Below are 21,738 nucleotides of genomic sequence, written 5' to 3'. Positions count from 1 at the left end.
ACACCAAAAAACCTCCAAATATATGCCACACTAGGCATAACAACAACGTGAATTTCCAACCTGTTGTCTCTTGAGGTCTCTGGGTGAGACTTGGAGCCAACTTGTACAAACATAGAGCAAAAGTCAAACAGAGAATAATAATAATAATAATAATAATAATAATAATAATAATAATAATAATAATAGGATAAAAATCAAGGATATTGAGACTGATGGATATAAGTATCTGGTTATTTTGGAATATGACAAAATCAAGGAGAGTGAGATGAAGGAAAGCTTTAGGCGAGATCAATGCAGCACTAACAACAGAAGTGGAAGAATTTTAGAAAGAAATATGGTCAGCGAAAGAACAACCTCAGAAAAGATCTATCAACACAACAAACACAGCACCTGAACGACTCTGAACTCCTATAACAACTGAAGAGGGCACTGCAAAATCTAAGCAACTGGAAGACAACCGAGCACGACAAGATCTCCAACTTTTGGTTAAAATATCTAACAGGAATGCATAAAGCGCTGGCTGAGAAATTTAATGAAATTCTAGCAGAGCCAGAGACAATACCGGAATTGCTCACAGAAGGGAAAACTATCCTAATTCCCAAATCCACCGAAACGGCAGACCAACAAAATTACAGTCCGATAACTTGTCTCCCTACAATTTACAAAGCCGTTACTGCAATAACATCGCAGAAAGTAAGAAAACATATGGGAGAAACCAACCTATTTCCAAACGAGCAGAAGGGATGCTGTAAGGGTTCATACGGCTGTAAAGATCAGCTACTGAACAATAAAGCCATAAATAAAGACAGCCACAGAAAGAAGAAGGGTCTAAGTATGGCCTGGATAGATTGTCGAAAGTGAGCATAATGATGAAGCGGAGTGGCTGCATGAAATCCAAGATAGGTTATGAAATATAGAAGTCCAAGAAGACATAAAGATAACTATAGAAATTATGAAAAATAAAAGCAGTCAAGAAATTTCTCAAATTAGAAGAGCCCAGGACCGGGTGGGGTCGAAGGTTGTTGGATGAAAAAGCTGAGAAGACTCCATGAAAGAACGGCACAATGGCTAGATGAGTGCTTGCAGGAAGGTGCAGTACCCGCTGGATGACAAAGGGAAGGGCATTGTTATATGCCAAGGATCCTGAAAAGGGAAATGTCGCATCCAACTTTAAACCAATAACATGCCTTCCGCTAATATGGAAACTAATGTCAGGCGTTTTGGCCGGTAAACTGTACAGATACTTGGAAAAAGTGGGCTGCTACCCATCGAACAGAAAGGGTGCCGAAAAAGGAGCCAGGGAACGAAAGATCAGCTCTTAATTGATAATCTAATTATCAGGAACTGTAAGAGAAGATATACAAACCTGAACACGGCATGGGTTGATTATCGCAAAGCATACGATATGATACCACACTGCTGGATAATAAGAACAATGGAAATGTATGGAGTAGCAGAGAATATGAGAAGCCTTATATGGAATAGCATGAAATGCTGGAGAACGGAGTTTTCAGCAGGGAAGCAAGTACTAGGAGAGGTGAAAATCAAGAGAGGAATCTTCTGGGAATACAGTGTGTCCTCGCTGATGTTCGTGCTGGAAATGATCACCTTGAGTGAAATATTACAGAAAACAAAGTTGGGGTATGATCTGGGAAGAGGTAAGGGGAGACTAAACCACTTGCTATTCATGTATGACCTGAAGCTATTCACAAAAACTGAGGCATAGCTTAGTCCGGTCTGTGCGAATTTTCTCCAATGATATTAAGATGGAGTTTGGGCTCTCAAAATATGCTACGATGGAGATGAGAGCATCATGACAGCCATAATTTGCTGCCAGAAGAACAGAAAGGTCGCAGGAAGCCGGCTTGAGGAACGAAAGCAGTTCTGCCATTCTACTTCCCTCAAACCCTCATGACAATGGCCACCACGACGACGACGATGATGAGTTAGGGGGAATGTCAAGCACGAAAAGCAGAGTGGATAACGCGAGTGGAATATTCCTCTGAAAATGCTGAGATGCAGATCGATGTTATTACAAAAGCAAATATCTGCAAACAAAATAGAAAAGTGGAAAGCTGCAAGACTAGACGTGAGCCATGGGTACTGGCTAAAAAAACACGAGCCTCCGTGAAACCATAGTGATTAAGCTAAATGAGTGCATGTAAAAAGAAAAGTACCACTGTGGCTAAAAAAAGAAGAACCTGTCTAATGCTGAAAGATAAATTGAAAAGAAAGGCTGCCTCAAATTGCTGATCAATTAGGTGTCTACCAATTACGTGTAAACGCCTGTAGAAAAAAACGGAAGACGTATATCAACACCTAGGAAATAAAATCACCTAATGCCCGTTGGATAGAAAAGCTGTGAAAAAAAAAAACGAACAGAGGAATGAAAGACTAATTTATGGTTGACAAATAAAAGACTAATTCATGGTTGACATATTTATGCATTGCGTAGACCGATTATAGAGAATCATACGACGTAGTATCACCTCCATGAAGCAAACGATTTCTCGAACTCTTAAAAATCTCGATAAAGGCTTGGTGCCAGTTAGAAAATGCAATGCATCATTAGGAAGTAAAGTTAACATCAGATAAGGTAAGATAAACAAAGATACAAATTAGAAGAGGAACCTTTCAAAGTGACAGCCGTTCTCTCAGCATGTTGGTAATTGCTCGACTATACTAAACAAAGCTAAGGAAGGATACTCATTTGGAAGAATGGGATCAAAGTGAATCATCTCTTATTTATGACTAATTTAAATCTATATGGCAAAAGCAAGAACCAGTTGTACTCCTTAATGCAAACAGAGAAAACATTCAGTACTGACAATGAGATGACTTTTGGTATCGAAAAATATACAATGATAGAGATGAATCGTGGAAAATCCATGAAAAATAGTGGAATAGGCCAACCTAATGAAGAAAATATTAAATCTTAAAACAGCAGAAATATATATGTCTAGGAATGCTAGAAAGTGACAAAATGAAAAGTACAGACATGAAGGGAAATCTCAGTAAAGAATATTTTCGCAGAATGAAGAAAATTCGAAAATCAAAATTTAAAGTGAGGATCATCGTAAATGCAATCAACTCAGAGTCAGTATACCTAATAAGACAGCAAGTAGGAATTGGTGAATGGAGAAATGATGAGCAGAAAGACATCGACCGAAAAACGATGAAAAATATTGGAATAGGCCTACCTAGAGAAGAAAATATTAAATCTTAAAACAGCAGAAATATATATGTCTGGGAATGCTAGAAAGTGACAAAATGAAAAGTACAGACATGAAGGAAGCATGTATCCTCTTGTCTGATGTGGACCAGTTGTCCTGGAAAAGAGCAGAAAGAAAAAGAGGTTAATGAATGTTAAAGAGGTAAGTAGAACTAGAGAAGATAGATCTGGGTTTCTATGAAGAAGGTAAGGAAGAAACACTTCTTAAGGAGATAATAAGTGAAGGACTAAATCCAAAAAAGATAAAAGGATAATGCGGCAAAAAGGAAATCAACTTTGAAGGAAAGAAGCTTCACTCAGCATTTTATACGAACGAAAGAGATATGTGTGATGGTAAAGACAGTTGACTATGACTAATGAAAGGGGTATTGAAGAAGAAGACCAATGGAATACGAACAGACCTTGAGGGTAAACTTGATCAAAAACACGATAAATCAACAAGACTGCTCCCCCAAATGCAGGATGAGCAATATTTTAGATGAGACCATAGCACACTCTGTATCAGAATGTCTATAGCTATCTTAGAATGAATATAAAAAAGGATTGGCATGATCAGATTGCTGTTACAGCGCAGTGAAACTTTTGCAGGAAATTTGGCTTTGCATGCACGGGAAAAAGCTATAGCCACTTTGTGGGAACAGAATGCAGGCTCTCGAAAACTATTGCAGTGCAGTTGTGATGGTATTTTCTCATACAAATCAAAAAAAGAACGGAATACAACAGAGTCGATATTGAAGTTGTCGACAACTAACATTGTATTTTAATTGACGTGGCCTGCACATTTGGTTTCAGAGTAAAAAAAATAAATAAATAAAATGGCGACGAGGGTAGAGTATAATGTCGAATTAAAGTATGAAATCCTCACGTGCTAAAACATAGAAATTAACAAGGTGATGACGGTGCCGATTACTATTGGAGCCTTGTGAAGTGTGTCAAAAAATATAAGAACAAACCTTGTAAAACTTGATTTTAATCTGGAAGTAAATGCAGGGCAGAAAACGTGTTCATTAGGTTCAACCAAATTTATCCCAAAAGTTCCCAACAGAATGTAGAAACAGGCATGAAAATCAGGAAAAAACGCTTTTCTACAAAAGAAGCACAAAATGCTCCTCGTCCTAGATCCAAGTTGTGGTTATGATAGAAAGCACCAGTTCCGTGAAACACCCATAATAATTCTTTCTAATTTGGGGCACAGGACCTGTCATTTTGAGGAGAAACACAGGTCGACTAAATCGACTCCCAGTGGGGAGGGTGACAGTCGATCACATAGACCTCAGTACTCAACTGGTACTTATTTTATCGACCCCCAAAAAGATGAAGGACAAAGGCGATAAATGGATTCAGAATGTAAAGACTTGGAACAAATACCAATAAGCATTTTGCCCGGCACGTTAACAACTCTGCATGCTTGCTACCTTAGTGATGATGATGATGATGATGAGGGGGAGGAGGAGGAGGAAAAAGAGAGTGAGGAAGGAGGAACAGGGGTAAGCGGGAGAAGAAAGGTTATGATCATGACAACGATGACGATGATAATGATAATTTAGACACAAGGTGAGCAATCAACTCCGGTATTTGAATCGTACTTTATTTTATCGACCTCGATAGGGACGAATGTTAAAATTGACTCTGTTCGGATCTGAATTCAGAAAGTTAAAAGCCAGAAAACATTTCCTCCGGCAGAAAACATTTCCTCACTACTATGATGATAATGATGACTATGATGACGACGACGACGATGATGATGATGATGATGATGATGATGATGATGATGATGATGATGATGATGATGATGATGATGACGACGACGATGACGTGGATGAGGTCTACGACGTCGACAACGACAGCAACGACGACGATGACAAAGACGACGACGAGGATGATGACGATTATGATAATTTCTAGTAGTTTCTAATTTAGTCACAAACCAACACTTTTAAGTGGAAGGGTAAATAAATACGATCGACACCACTCCTAGTATGTAACTGTTACTTTATTTTATCGATCCCGAAAGGATGAAAGGCAAAGTTGACCTCGGCAGGACTTGAACTTGGAACGTAAACAGTTGGAAGACATACTGCAAGATATTTTCTCCGACTATCTAACGATTCTACCAATCCACTAACTTGATGATGATGATGATGATAATGGTGATGATAATGGTGATGATAAAGTTGATGGTGGTGGTGGTGGTAGAGGTGGTGGAGATGATGATGGTGTTGATGGTGGTGGTGGTGAATATTGGTAGTATTGGTAGTTGTGATAATAAAAGCAATAATGGTTTCTGATTGATGCACAAGGCCAACAGTTTTGCGGGTAAAGGGTTAGTCCATACCACCGACCCTAGAACTTGTCTGGTACATTTTTTTTATTGATCCTGAAAAGACAAAAGACAAAGCTGACGTCGGAGAAATTTCATCTCAGAAACTAGGGAGCCGGAACAAAGCATATTTTCCGAAGCTCTAGCAATATTGCCAATATTAATGATTTGTAATTTACGTACAAAACCAAAATTTTGTCGATACCATTGGTTCTAGTAGTGGAGGCGCAATGGCTCAGTGGTTAGGGCAGCGGACTCGCGGTCGGTTGTGTGTGTTTATTGAGCGAAAACACCTAAAGCTCCACGAGGCTCCGACAGGGGGTGGTGACGACCCCTGTTGTACTCTTTTGCCCCCACTTTCTCTCACTCTTTCTTCCTGTTTCTTAGTAAGGCTGCGATGGACTGGCGTCCCGTCCAGCTGGGGGGAACACATACGCCATAGAAACCGGGAAACCGGGCCCATGAGCTTGGCTAGGCTTGAAAAGGACGCATAAATAAAAATAAATAAAATTGGCTCTAGTACTTGAGAGATACTTTATTTTATCGGCCACTGATTGAAGGAAAGGCAAAACTAGCCTTGGTGGGATTTGAACTCGGAAAGATTATTTTAGGTATATATAAGGTACCAGACTCTACGCACATATGTAAGACGTATTTCAAAAGAACAAAAACACTATACCAAGGCAAAGAACTGTGCATAAACAAGAGGCACAGAGATGTGCTTGGTTGTGTAAGGAAAACCTGCAATGCAAATAGGACAGCTGAAAAATAATAAGCATTTTAGGTAATGAAACATTGACATGAAAACTGGAATAATCACAAATTTATATACGATAAATTTAAGATTTATTTAAGATTTAAATAAATCTTACATTTATATCTATATTTACGATTTAACAAATTGGAAAGAATACCACACACACATACACACACACATACACGTACACGCATTGATACTTGACCCTTTAGCATTTAAACCGGGTCGGAATATTCTACCAGTTTTTAATCAAACCAGCCAGATCTAACCTCTCGCACATACTCTACAATGTCATTCTAAAAGTAAACAATCATTTCATTTGAAATCATGAAGCTACAAAGTAATACATGATTAATTCAATACTATGTGAATAAATAAGCATAACATTTCATAAAAGTAATCTGAATGCTAAAGGGTTAAAGCAGCTAATTACAAAAATTAAGATGTGAGTAATTGGTATCAATGTTCTACAATGAATTAGCAAAATTATGCAGAAAAAGAAGAAAACTTATGACTGCATTTAAAATGCTCCGTACAAACTCTAACAAAGAGAAATTATTTTTTATCTCAAAAACATGCAAATATGCGACTTCGGTAACTAGAAAACAATTATTAAATACGAGCAACCCCCCCCCCCCACCCAGTTCAATAGACGGTGCTGAATCATATCTGCTGAATAAAAAGCAATCAGTGTTTTCTTTTCATTAAAAAATAATTAAGCATGTCTTTATTTCAATAAAATTTTTGCTTTTGTTAAACGAAGTTTAGGCAAAGAAAAAAAACTTCTTGAGAAACCAAATAGTCTTTCCTTCCTTCATGCCAAGTTTGAAGAAAATATCTCTTTTGCATTTTACTTTTTTGGTCTCTTAAATATACCGCATTTTGGGGCATTATTTCAAGCCAGCTGGCTTTTTTGCGCAAACTGCACGTGAATTTATCTCGCGTACGCGTAGTATCGATCGCGACAGCTGATGTACTTGCGCGTACAAATGCACGTTCCCACGGCTTTATCGATCACATTCTCACCTGGAATCGATTTTTGTAATTTTTTCAAGACTTATACACGCCCTGATAACGTCGGTATCTACATATCAAATTTGAGCACAATCGGATGGAGGATGCCCGATCCTAGAAGACACAGACACACACAGAGACAGAACGGATTTTATATAATAGATTGTCTGTAATGCTATAATAATAAATATTAGATAAAAAGAATAATGTAAAGTTATACAAATAAATACAAAGAAAAAGACTTTTTTTCTTCCTTTAAGATATCGAAATGAGACATTTCTTAGGGAAAAAGGGAAACAACAAGAGGTATAGTGTAAAAACTTAAAATTAGGCCGAAACTGCATCTATTAAATGATATGTTAAGATGATGACATGTAAAAAAAACCTTACATGGTCAATATATGAAAAAACTTATTAAGTTTTTGTGTGGGGAAGAATGAATGAGAGTGAAAGTAAAATAAAATTAAAAAATGAAAAATAAAGATAAAGATTGGATGCCAGTATTATTCCTCGTAAGAGTTGGTTCGGGATGAGAACTGAGGTATTAAGGTTTTGGTAAAGTGGAGGAAGAAGGTATTTATGTCTATCAATTAAATAGATGAATTCTAGATTCGGTGTGGTCAGAAAGAAAATCAATAGGGATACGAGGGACGTTCAATAAGTAATTCCCCTTATCCACTTGCAGTTATTTGATCTAGCTGAAATTTTGCATGTTCAATTATTTATATCTCTATCGATTAAGTGGCAAATTACAGCTCTGGACTAATTGTGGTTTCTGATTTACAGGTGTTTGAACTGAGTCAAGTATGAAATGGAGCCTGTTGAGTGTCGAGCAAAGCCCAGTCAATGCAGTGGAAGCACCGTGACTCACCACCTCCAAAGAAGGTAAGGGTGCAGCCCTCCGCTGGCAAGGTTATGCTCACAGTCTTCTGGGACCAGGACAGAGTAGTGATGACAGATTTCCTGGCAAAGGGTACCACAATTACAGGAGCCTATTATGCTTTTGAGGAATTTAAAAGAAGCTATCAAAATCAAGAGGCGGGGCAAGATCAGCAAAGGCATCCCCCTCCTGTAGGACAACGCTCCGGTCCCCAACTCGCTTGTCCCCAGATCAGAAGCACAGGCGTGCGGCTATGATGTCCACCTCCATCCCCTACTCTCTTGACCTTGCACCCTCTGATGTTCACCTCTTCCCAGCCATTAAGTTGTTTTTGAAAGGAAAGCGTTTCCCAGATGATGCAGCCTTGATTTCTGAAGTCACGTCGTGGTTGGAGGACCAAGCTGGGGTCTTCTACAAAAACGGTCTCCAGAGCTGCATCAAAAGATGGGACAAATGCGTAACTCTGGATAGTTCCTATGTAGAAAAAGACTAATAACTGTGCCAGGTTTCCTTGCTCTACTGCTATTGAAAGTGGGTCAGGGGCATTACTTATTGAACGCCCCTCGTAGCTATAAGTATTTGCCTAGCTTAAGGGAGGATAAAAATACAGTTAAATTGATAAAGGATAAAAATTAAAGGTTTAAAAATCAAAAATTAAAAATTAAAAAGGTTATAGATTAAAAATCAAAATTAAAAATTAAAAAATTAAAAACAGATTATTGCAAATAGCTAGCTTCTACGATACTTATGTTAATAGAGAAGAAAAAAGCGTACGTATATTGTAACGGCCGTGGATGCATATAGGCAAGTATTATGTGTGTTGATTTTGCTTGCATTTGGACCTATGGAAGAATTTAAAGGTGCGATAGAATTCATGCTTGCATTTGGACCTATGGAAGAATCTAAAGGTACGATAGAATTCCTGCTTACATGTAGAGAACGCTTCGTATTTTTTATTGAGTAATTGTAGTGAATTATGAATTAATATTTGGAAGGCTTCCTTCAAACTGAGTCCACATGTGGAGCGTTGGCTTCATATGTGACTCTAGAATCTATTATAGCCAGGATATCCTATATGGCATTTTCTTATTTATCAGATGGCTTTATGTGGTTGGCTAGGGACGTGGATTTGCTATGCTTCTTATATTTAAATGAGTTTAGATGTGCAGAATACCTCTGTTTAAAATTAATAGTAGACTCGATGTAATGGCTAATAGAATTGTGTGATATGCTGTGGACAGTACATTTATATATGACGATGACGGCGACGATGTTGATGATGATCACAGTGGTGGTGTTGGTAATGATGGTCGTGATGGTCGTCTTTGTCGTGGCGGTTGTGGTGATGATAATGTTTTCTATATTATTTGTCAACCACTTATGGTTGACCAGAAACCTTGGGGGAACGATACAGGATGGTAAAGGACTATACAGAGTGGGATTACACAAAAGCATGTAATAAATAAAAAAACAAAAGCAAAGAAAACAAATTCAAACAAGGAATAATTTCCCCAAAGATGAGGGGGGAATCAGAAGGCTACTCGTGAAAACCCCACAAAACCACAGTCACTCTGATCGCTAGAGCGAGCGCCCTCTTCCAGTTGGTCTCCACCAATCTGCAGGCTCCTTAATACAAGTTAAAAACATATATGGGGAGCGGGGAGGAAAAAAGAAAACAAATTTTTATACAGAAGTTACAAAATGTTCTTCATCTGAAACCATGACGTGTGGTGCGGTCGAGCGCATCAATAAACTGGGCTCAATACGAATACCGTAAAACATAACAACAACGGCAGCAACAACAACAACAGCAACACCAGCAGCAACAATAATAGCAACAACAATAACAGCAACAATAATAATAATTCTTTCTACTAGAGGCAGAAGGTCTGAAATTTGGTAGGAGTAGACATAGTCGGTTACATCGGGCCTAGAACTTGACTGGTAATTATTTTATCGACACCGAAAGGATGAAAGGCTGAGTCAGCCAAATAGGAATTTGAACTCGCATCGTAAAGAGCCAGAAGAAATGTCACTAAGCATTTTATCCGATGCGGAAACAAATCTGCCAACTCACCCCTAATAATAATAATAATAATAATAATAATAATAATAATAATAATAATAATAATAATAAGAAGAAGAAGAAGAAGAAGAAGAAGAAGAAGAAGAAGAAGAGGAAGAAGAAGAAGAAGAAGAAGAAGAAGAAGAAGAATTTGGAGCATGCCTATAATAATTGGTGCGTTTGGAACAGTAAGCAAAGATATAGAAAAATGGCTGAATGTATTGAAATAGAATGCCCGGTAGAGCTCCTGCGGAAAGTCTGTCTCTTAGGGACAGCAAGGATCATCAGGAGGGTTCTAAGCACTAAGAAAGATTGCTGAAAATTTGTGGATACCTAAGGTTACATGTAGTAACCTGCTATCCACATGATTCCTATCAGGAACATGACCGAAACTGAGCCAAACCAATATAATAGGCAATGAGGTTGGCAATTATATTGCCAACCTCATTGCTTGTCTTAACCTCCTATGAAAAGTATTAACAGGTACCCTCGCAGGGAAAATATATACGTTCCTTGCGGAAAACAATCTTCTGCCAGTAGAACAAAAAAGATGCCGAAAAGAATCTAAGGGCACCAAGGACCACCTTGTGATAGACAAGGTTATAATTAACTATAAACGGTACAAAAAAAAAAAAAACTTATGCATAGCTTGGATAGACTTCAAAAAGGCTCACGACGTGTTGCCGCATTCGTGGATTTTGGAAACACTTGACTTGTATGGAATAGCTGAGAACGTGTGTGCACTGATTAAGAGCAGCATGCCTAGTTGGAAAACGCGTCTTTCCTGTAACAACCAGCACTTAGCCGAAGTAACAATCAAAAGCGGTATCATCCAAGGAAACTCTTGTTCACCTCTGTTATTTGTTATAGCCTTGATCCCACTTTCTGTAGTCCTACGTAAAATCAGCGTGCACTATGAGCTGAGAAAGAACGGACCTCGTCTCAATCACCTTCTCTTCATGATGATTTAAAACTGTTCGCAAATCAGAGCCTGAAATGGAGAGGCTGGTTGAGACTGTGCAAATATGTAGCAAGGATACAGGGATGGAATTCGGTATCTCGAAGTGTGCGGTGCTTACTTTGAAGCAGGTTAAAAGAGTAAATTGTAGGAGCATAGAATTATTACCAAACGGAGAGAGAATGGAAGGCCCGGATGATGATGGGTTCAACTATCTAGAAATCCTGGAGCTGGACCAATATCTTGCACAGAGAAATGAAAGACAAGGTCAACAATGCATATTTCAAGCGCTCCAAACTTCTCTTGAAATCAAAGCTCAACTCAAGAAACCTTGTGACTGCCATCAACATATGGGCTGTTGTTGTAGTCCGCTATTGTGCACCCATCCCAAAATGGGCACAAGCAGTGATTGGCCAACTCGATCACACCACTCGAAAGACAATGACAATGCATGGTGCCCTCCACCCTAAGGCAAATGTACACAGGCTGTACATGAAGAGAGGCAAGGGTAGGCGTGAACAGATTAGCGTACGGGAGTGCATCAACAGTGAAAGAAGATACATGGCAGAATATCTGACAAACAGCAAAGAAGACTTGCTACACTATGCTGCTTATGTAGAAGGATGTAATAAAAATGGAGTGCTCATGAATTCAGAAAAGGGACAGCTATTGAGAGAGTAGAAACCCTACTCCGTATGGAATCACATGGTCAGTTCCAGCGCGAAACCAACAAATTAAAATACCAGGGAACATCATGGAGGGGATTCCAGACGGGTGACCTAATAGAATATTGAAAGCCTAATCATCTCGGCCTAGGACCAGGCATTGAATACCAACTCAGTGAAAAAGAATATATACAAACAAGTGCATTGGACCTGTGCAGAAAGTGTGAGAAGAGGGTCGAAAGTATGACTCACATTGTTAGTGCTCGTGAAAGTCTTGCGCAGAAAGAGTACAAGCGTAAACACGACAAAGTAGCCCAAAACCTCCACTGGCTACTATGCCGTAAGTATGGATATAAGATTACGGGTGCTTGGGACCAACATACACCGGAAAAGGTAATGGACGAAAAGGGGAAGGCAAAAATCCTCTGGGACTTCGATTTCCAGGCAGACAAAGTGTTAGAGCACCGAAGGCCAGATATAGTAATCTTTAAGAGAGACAAACAAGAGCGCCTAATAATTGACGTGATAGTGCCAGGAGATCAACTCATCATCATAAAAGAAAGAGAAAAAGTTGATAAATATGGAGATCTGAGAATTGAGATTGCTAAGATGTGGCAGCTACGAGAGTCGAACATAAAGTTTATCCATATTGTCATCGGAGCATTGGGTTCGATACCACCCAATCTGAAAAAGAAAACATCTGAAAACCTTAGAGATACCCTACAATTTAGATGTATTACAAAAGTTGGCATTACTTGGAACTGCACGCACATTGGGTAAAGAACTGTCTGTCTGAGGTACTTATTGTGACTTGACAAACAGTACAAAGCTCGGTAGATACAATATCTTCAATCAACAACCTCACGATATTGTATACTGTGCGACGTCTATGATAACAACATCAACAACAACAACAACAACAATAATGATAATAATTGCCCTGATGCAATACCAGGCAGTGGGTCTCGTGGCTTCTCATCTTAACTGATTGGAACTGTTATCATATACATTGTTTTGTCTTGGTATAAAAGATGGGCTACAGCAAATATTCTGCTCAATACCACAGATTTGCTTAATCAGTTGAGCATGTCCCTCAGTGGCTGACGATGTGTGCATCTCTGATCACGAGCAGAAGTAGTGGTGGAGCATCATAGCCATGTGTTGTGAGGGATTCTTTGGGGTTTGAATAATTCAACTCTGGAAACATGGGTGTTTCGTTCAACATCCTTAAACGACCCTTATTCAGGGACCTTTTGAAGGGGATGGGTTACTCGACCAGAAGAAAATTCTAACTGGGCCCCACCTGCAAGGTCATGCGCTGTTTATCTTGATGTGAGATCACCATGTCGCGCACATATGGTTGTGATGCATGTGCCTGGTGTACCCTTATCAGACGGGTAGTCATGATGGATATACTGGGGTTCGTATATTTTAGCTGTGTCACTTTGATGGCATGCACTGCTCTCTCACTCAATAATAATAATAATAATAATAATAATAATAATAATAATAATAATAATAATAATCCTTTCTACTGGAGGCACAAGGCTTTGAAATTTGGGGGAGGGGACTAGTCGATTACATGGACCCCAGTGTTTCACTAGTACTTAATTTATCGACCCCGAAAGGATGAAAAGCAAAGTCGACTTCGGCGGAATTGAATTTAGAATGTAGCGGCAGACGGCAGACGAAATACCGCGAAGCATTTCGTCCAGCGTGCTAACGATTCGGTTAGCTCGCCTTCTTCTTCTTCTTCTTCTTCTTCTTCTTATTATTATTATTATTATTATTATTATTATTATTATTAATAATAATAATAATAATAATAATAATAATAATAATAGTTTCAAATTTTACCTCAAGGGCAGCCATTTTGGGAAAGGGGATGTGTCGATTACATCGATCCCAGTGTTCAACTGGTATTTAATTTATCGACCTCGAAAGGTTGAAAGGCAGAGTCGACTTCGGCGGAATTTGAATTCAGAACGTAGCGGCAGACGAAACGCTGCTAAGCATTTTCGTTCAACGTGCTAACAATTCTGCCAGCTCACCGCCTTAATAATAATAATAATAATAATATAATAATAATAATAATAATAATAATAATAATAATAATAATAATAAGAAGAAGAAGAAGAAGAAGAAGAAGAAGAAGAAGAAGAAGAATTATAATGGTTTTTTGGTGTAGGCACAATGCCAAATTTCTAATTTAGGCAAAAAAGCAATAATTTTAAAGGTTGAGGGTTGAGACACCTATGTAATAATGAAGAAAGTTTATTAAAAGCTGCTAGAGTCACAGCAAAACATAGGGAAACCAAAACACCAAACTAACTTAAAAACCAGAAAAAGAACAGAAATTATCTGATTGGCAGAAGAATGCCTTGCATGGTAGATTCCCAAAGATAGTTTCAGTAAACAATAGTAGTGAGATATGGCTATGGCAGCAGAAGGGAAAGCTGAAGAGGGAGACAGAAAGTTTGTTAAAAGCTGCACAAGATCAAGCATGAAGGAACAATTGGATACAGGCCAAAATAGACAAAAACCAAGTAGAATCCCAATGCAGATCATGCAAATCAAAAGAAGAAAGCGTACCCTTATCAGACGGGTAGTCATGATGGGTATACTGGGCTTCGTATATTTTACCCCAGTGTCACTTTAATGGCATGCACTGCTCTCTCACTCACTCACTCACTCAATAATAATAATAATAATAATAATAATAATAATAATAATAATAATAATAATTATGCCAGCTTTGACAAGAGCGCCAGCTTTGACAGCGGCTGGACGTATTCCTCACTGCTCTGACAATTCAGTAGCCGAAAGCCATAGAAACACTAATATGACCCAGTTTAGCAACGGGAAAAAATAACTCTCAAAGACTGGAACATCTACAATACCTCGTGAGTATTTAAAATTCTCTTCAAAATAAGTTGGGAAATTTAAAATTTACATATCTACAGCTTTCAAACATACATCCGATCAGCTTTAAAAACTTTAATACCCACAACTGCCTCTGTAAACACTCTTTTTTTTTTACTTCTCTCTAAAAACATCACGCTTTTCCTTTTTGTGGACTTACAAAACCCTAAAACTTTCTATGAAAATCTGACTTTTCTTTGCTTCCTCCCAGAATATTCAAATATAAATGTAAACATATACTTTTTATTGCAAAAACACACCTGTTCTTCTAACTGGACATACAAACATCTCTAGAAAAGTCAACTTCAACCTCCACAATATTACCTTACACGAAATATACAAACAGTTTTTTTATTGCAATAACACAAACGCACATGGAAAAAAAAAATAATGATGCTAAGATTCTCTCTAGTCGAACACAACTTCTCTATTCACAAACAATACAGAACAGCCCTTCCTTAATTTTTCTTAAGGCTAATAGTAGTAAACATTTGAACTTTTTTTGACCGATAGGACCCCACCTAAAAAAAAAAAAATATCACTGATGGTGATGATGGTGATGATGATAATAATGATAGTAATAGTGCTGATAATCTATCTATCTACACACACACACTCAAAGAGTTCAACCAACACAAACCTCACCTCGGCTCTATTGTTAACCAAATATGAAAGTATTATTTGACAGGCAAGAACTCTGGCATTGAAGACAGTCAGCCAGCCAACCACCAAGCCAGCCAACGAGACAGACAGACACTACTGTGATGGTGATAATGATAAAAAACAAAAATAGCAATAATAAGATACTGCTGTGACTACACATAAAACAATATCATTGATGATGATGGTGGTGATGGTGATGGTGATGATGATAATGATGATGGTAATGGTGATGATAATGATGATAGTGATAATAATGGTGATGATAGTAACAATAATAAGCCGACTACAGCTGCTATAATGGTACGATTATAATTGTAACGGCAATGATGGCCGTCTCCCCACGAGCCAATCAAAGCTCAAAAATGATAACATTATCGTAGCACCAAAATGTTTTTGGAAACTAAAAGGAAAACTAAATCAGTATACCAAATCGCTTGTCCTATGGTTAATCTGGAAGTGCGTCCCCCAGGGAAGAGCCAGCCTGGGATCGAAAAGTCATCAACTGGCACAAACTCTTCTCCGAATACGGACATGGATGGTCACTTGAACGGGAAATCCCCCAACTCGAGCCCTCCAAGTTCACCACCACAACCACCACAGAAAGAAAAATGTAAGCGGAACAAATGGACCCGAGAAGAGTATAAAGAAGTAATATACGCTTATTACTATGCATTAGGTAGGCCATCTCAAGAAAGACACACCGCAAACTCTTACAGTATATGGAGAACACGGAATCAAGACAGTAGGCCCTATTTGGACGAGAACAAATTAGCAAATGTAAGGAGGGATATCCTTAGAAATAACAGACTCACAGACAGTGAAATAAGCGCGATCAAGCACGCAACGGAAAATGACATAAATATAAGACACAAAGGAAATGAAGAATCAGATGAACAGTATAGCCCGCCACGAGGCTTAATTGAAAGACTGCCATCTGACCAAAGTACGCAAAGGCCTGAAGATACAAGAAATTCTATTGTACCTGTTAAAGATAGCCAGGAAAACGATAAAACAACAGTAACTGAAGATCCCGCATTTCCTGAAGAACACAGAGAGTCTATGGCAGAAATGAGGCAGAAAATCCTGAATACGCTTGAAGTTGTAAGACATACAAGTATGAATGATAGAGAACCACTTCATAAACTCTCAAATACAAACCAAAATAAAAAACAAATCCAAATTGGCAACTATGTAACAAATGAAATAATAGGAGAATTAAAACCTGATTTTACTGAGTTAAGTGAAATTATTTACGCTTCTGCTAGGGCAATTGAAACCAGCTGTATGCCCCCGAAAAAACAAAGAAAACCAAACCTGGGAAGAAATCAAACCTGGAGAAGTAAAATTGAAAAAGAGATTGAATTTATGAGAGGGGAAATATCAATATTAAATGAACTAATATGTGGAAATGATGTAAGATCCAGAACAGGAAGAAAGATGAAGAGAAAATTTGGATCCTCACCAAGAGAAGAACTGATATCAATAAAAGAAACGCTGAAACAAAAAGTCCAAGCAAAAGCCCAAAGAATACGAAGATTTGAGAAGAGAAACAAGTTTTACAAGCAAAATAAACTGTTCACATCCAATGCCAAAAAATTCTACAGAGAAATAGGGAAGGAGAAAGTAACCGTTAAAGACCCCCCTCTCATGGAAGAAGTTCAAAACTTTTGGAAAAGGATTTGGAGTGACAAGAAGACGTACAACATAAATGCAGACTGGATTATACAAACTGAAGGATCCTACCAAAATTTACAACAACAAGCATGGGAAGACATCACAATAGCAGACCTAAGAAAGGCACTCACGAAGGCCCATAACTGGAAATCCCCCGGTAAAGATTTCTGGCTCGCATCGCTCCCATGCGCACACGGTAGGCTAGTTCAGCTGCTCAATGGAATTATGAGAGACCCAAATAAAACACCTGAATGGTTAGCAAGTGGTATTACTTACCTACTCCCAAAGAATAACGAAACCAACCTTCCAAAAAACTATCGGCCTATAACCTGTCTATCCACCACGTATAAAATCCTAACATCTATCCTGGCGGAGAAAACATATGCATTCATGGAGAAGAACGATATTTTCCCCATTGAACAAAAAGGGTGCCGCCGAGGCTCTTACGGATGCAAAGATCAACTGCTAATCAATCGTATGATCCTTGAGAACTGTCACAACAAGCGCAGAAATCTCAGCACCGCATGGATTGACTATAAAAAGGCCTTCGACAGTATACCGCATCCATGGATCTTGAGATCGCTGGACATCTTCAAAATTTCCCCTGTGATTTCAAACTTCCTGAAGCACAATATGTCGTTGTGGAATACGAATCTCCAATTATACCACTCTAATGGAGTACTTGCCTCAGAAAATATAAACATCAACTGTGGAATTTTTCAAGGTGACTCACTTTCACCTTTAATATTCTGTATAGCCCTAATATCCCTTACAAGTGAATTAAACAGAACATGGTATGGGTATAAAATTGCCAATAAAAAAATAAGCCATCTATTTTATATGGATGACTTAAAACTTTATGGTAAAGACAATAATGAACTTGAAGGCCTATTGCGCACTGTGAAAGCATTCAGCGATGACATCGGGATGGAGTTTGGACTTGAGAAGTGTGCCAAGGCCACTTTCCAGAAAGGGAAAGTGAAGACCACAAATTCAGTCGTGTTAGATGTTGACACAGTCATAAGAGAGCTTGAGCAAGAACAAACATACAAATATTTAGGGATAAATGAAGGCTCTGGTATTCAGCATGCAAGCATGAAAGAGATCAGGAAGGAATGTTATAGGAGAGTTCGTGCAGTCCTGAAATCTGAACTAAATGCACATAACAAGGTGTTAGCTATAAATTCCTTAGCAGTTCCAGTTGTTACTTATAGCTACAATGTGTTGAACTGGAATATGAGTGAAGTAAAGAATATAGATAGGAAAATACGCAAGCTGCTGAGTTGTAATAGGATGCACCACCCAAAGGCAGGCGTAGATCGCCTTTACCTTCCCAGAGCCCAAGGAGGTCGAGGCCTGATCCAATTTGAACTAGCTTACAAAACAACCACAATTGGACTGGCCAAATATCTCGAAATAACGAATGACTAGATGCTAAAGCTCGTGGAAAATCACGAGAGACGAAAGAAGCTTCATTCTATCATAAAGGAAAGCAAAAAATTTGCTATTGATCTCGTGCAGGATACCCAAACTGAACAACCCGAGGGAAGTACGGCAACTATTGTTGCAAAGAAGGTGAAAATGATGGCAACGAATAAAGCGCACGAGCAATTGGCTGATAGGTGGGAGGAGAAACCTCTGCACGGCAAATATGTGACCCGCAGCAAACAAGCTGATGTTGACCAGAAGCAAACCCATCAGTGGCTAGGGAGCTCAGGGCTAAAAGCAGAGAGCGAAGGTTTCATCCTGGCTGCTCAAGATCAAAGCCTATTAACCCGGAACTACCAGGCCAATGTGATGAAAAATGGAGCAGACCCAAAATGCCGATTCTGCAACGACATGATTGAAACAGTGGACCACCTAATCTCTGGATGTAAAGTCTTAGCACCAGTGGAGTATAAATTAAGACATGACAGAGTTGGCCAATATATACACTGGCTAATAAGTCGGCATTACAATATCAAAACTGCCGACAAGTGGTATAATCACCATCCTGAGGCTGTAACTGAAGGAGAAAATGTAACGATTCTGTGGGACTTTCCAGTACATACAGACTGAACCATCAAGGCCAATAAACCAGATATTGTTGTGAAAGACCAAAACAATAAAGTTTGCTTATTGATCGACATGAGCATCTCCTGTGATCATAATATCTCAGCGAAAGAGTTTGACAAGCTCAGAAAATATAAAGACCTACTCATTGAAATTGAGAAAATGTGGCATCTCAAGGCGGTTACAATACCAGTGATCGTAGGAGCACTAGGAATGATCAAGAAGGGAACCGAAAATTATATGAGAATGATCCCTGGTTTACCATCCCTGCAAGAAGTGCAAAAGATAGTCTTAACTGGTACATCACACGTATTGAGAAGAGCATTGTCGATGTGAGAACTGTTGCTGCTCATGTATTTTAATTTAACTTTAAAAAAAAAAAAATTTTTTTTAAATCAACGAACTATTGAGTTTGGTTTAATGGCCTACCAATGTATACTATGAGTTTCTTTGCCCTAGGAGTCGGGAAGACACTCGGCAAGAAATGGAAGCAAATTTGAAAGAAGAAAAAAAAGAGTAATAATAATAATAATAATAATAATAATAATACCTTTTACTATAAGCACAAGAAGACCTGAAATTTAAGGGGACGAAATGAGTCGATTACATCGGCCCAGTGCGTAACAAGTACTTAATTTATCGACCCCGAAAGAATGAAAGGCAAAGTCGACCCCGGCAGTATTTGAACTCAGAACACGAAGACAGACGAAATATCACTAAGCATTTCGCCCGGCGTGCTAATGATTCTACCAGCTCAGAAATAATAATAATAATAATAATAATAATAATAATAATAATAATAATAATAATAATAATAATAATAATAATGTAGTAGTAGTAGTAGTAGTAGTAGTAGTAGTAGTAGTAATAATAATAATAATAACCTTTTCTGCTCTAGGCACAAGGCCCGAAATTCTGGGGAAGGGAGCCAGTCGATTAGATCGACAAGTACTCAACTTGTACTTAATTTATCGACTCCGAAAGAATGAAAGGCTAAGTCTACCTCGGCGGAATTTGAACGCAGGACGTAGTGACGAGTAATCCTTTCTACTATAAATACAGGTCTTGAAATTTTGGAGCAACGGACTAGTCGACTACATCAACACCAGTGTTCAAATGATACTTAATTTATCGACCCCGAAAGGATGAAAAGGGGAAATCAACCTCGACAGAATTCGAACCCAGAGAGTAAAGAGCCGGAAAAGATTCCACAAAGCATTTTGTGCGGCAGCAACTATTCTGACTGCTCGCTTAACAACATCAACAATAAAATTTATAACAATAATAATGACTATTATTATAACGACTTCAAATTCTGGCACATGGCGATCACTTTTAGAAGACGTAAATTGACCTGTGTTCAACTGGTACTTATTTTATCAACTTCGAAATAATGAAAGGCAAAGTCGATATCAACATAATTCGAACTCAGATTGTAATGAGTCAGAAGAAATTCGACGTGCTAACGATTCTGCCAATTCGCCAAATATTAGGTCCAACAATATAAAATAACCATTCTTTTTACTATAGGCACAAAGCGGGGAATTTTTCAGTGAAGTGGATAGTCGATTATATCGACCCCACCACTGCTCAGGTAGTACGTTATTATTATTATTATTATTAATCTACCCTGAAAAGATAAAAATCAAAGTCGACTTGAGCGGAAATTGATCCCAGAGCGTAAAACCGGAAGAAATGCCGCGAAGCATTTTGTCCGGCGTAATAACGATTCTGACAGGTCACCTGTCTTAACAACAACAACAACAATGACAACAACAACAACAACAACAGCAACCACCGCCACAACAACAACACCAAAAATAATAACGCCAGCAACGAGAACAATAATAACAGCAAGAAGAACAATAACAGCGACAATAAAAAAGAACAGTAGCAACAACAACGACCACGGCAATAACAACAACAGCAACAAACAACAGTCATAAAAAGTTAATTTCGGAACTTACATTGCAGATCTTAAACGAGACATCTTGCTGAGGTTTTTTTAGTCTCTGTGTCTATAGTTTGTGTCTATATGTATGTGTGTGTGTGTGTGTGTGTGTGCGTGTGTGTGTGTGGGTGGGTGTGCGTGTGTGTGTTTGTGTCTGCGCGTGCGTGTTGTTTATTTATTTATTTGTTTGTTTGTTTGTTTGTTTGTTTGTTTTGTTCTATGCTTCCGTTTGGTGTGTCTCTGTTTACGACGTCCGGTCTGTCGCTTGTCACGACGTCGGTGTGTTCGCTTGAACGAAAAAACAAAAAACGAGAAGTTTAAAAATTCCAACAGTTGTGACTAGTAAGTAGTAGGTCGCAAAAACACACCCCCAGTTAGTAGTAGTAGTAGTAGTAGTAGTAGTAGTAGTAGTAGTAGTAGTAATCGTTGTAAACTGCGTATATTAGGCATGTGTGAAATTGCAGAAAAGTTTTTTTAAAAAACAACAAAAACCAAAAAAAAAAGAGGTATGATTGATTCGGATGGCTTCCAAGTGAAACCTATACCCTCATAGAAAGTTCTATATATTGTATTTTATGTACACGT

General features: G+C 38.4%; 1 protein-coding gene across 1 annotated transcript in view; it reads right to left on the bottom strand.

Annotated features, from left to right (window-relative positions):
* The window catches only part of LOC115216486 (transient receptor potential cation channel subfamily A member 1-like), a 143,069-nt gene extending 121,567 nt beyond the window's left edge, over positions 1–21,502 (bottom strand). Inside the window, exon 1 of the mRNA XM_036506704.1 lies at positions 21,170–21,502. Within this exon, the coding sequence (XP_036362597.1) occupies positions 21,170–21,192 (23 nt within the window). The 5' untranslated portion in view covers positions 21,193–21,502. The remainder of the gene's footprint in view (positions 1–21,169) is intronic.
* Between the last annotated feature and the right edge of the window lie 236 nt (positions 21,503–21,738).

This window comes from Octopus sinensis, linkage group LG10, assembly GCF_006345805.1.
Source record: "Octopus sinensis linkage group LG10, ASM634580v1, whole genome shotgun sequence".
NCBI lineage: Eukaryota > Metazoa > Mollusca > Cephalopoda > Octopoda > Octopodidae > Octopus > Octopus sinensis.
Note: the sequence above shows the minus strand (reverse complement) of the source record. Positions and strands in the feature narration are given on the sequence as shown.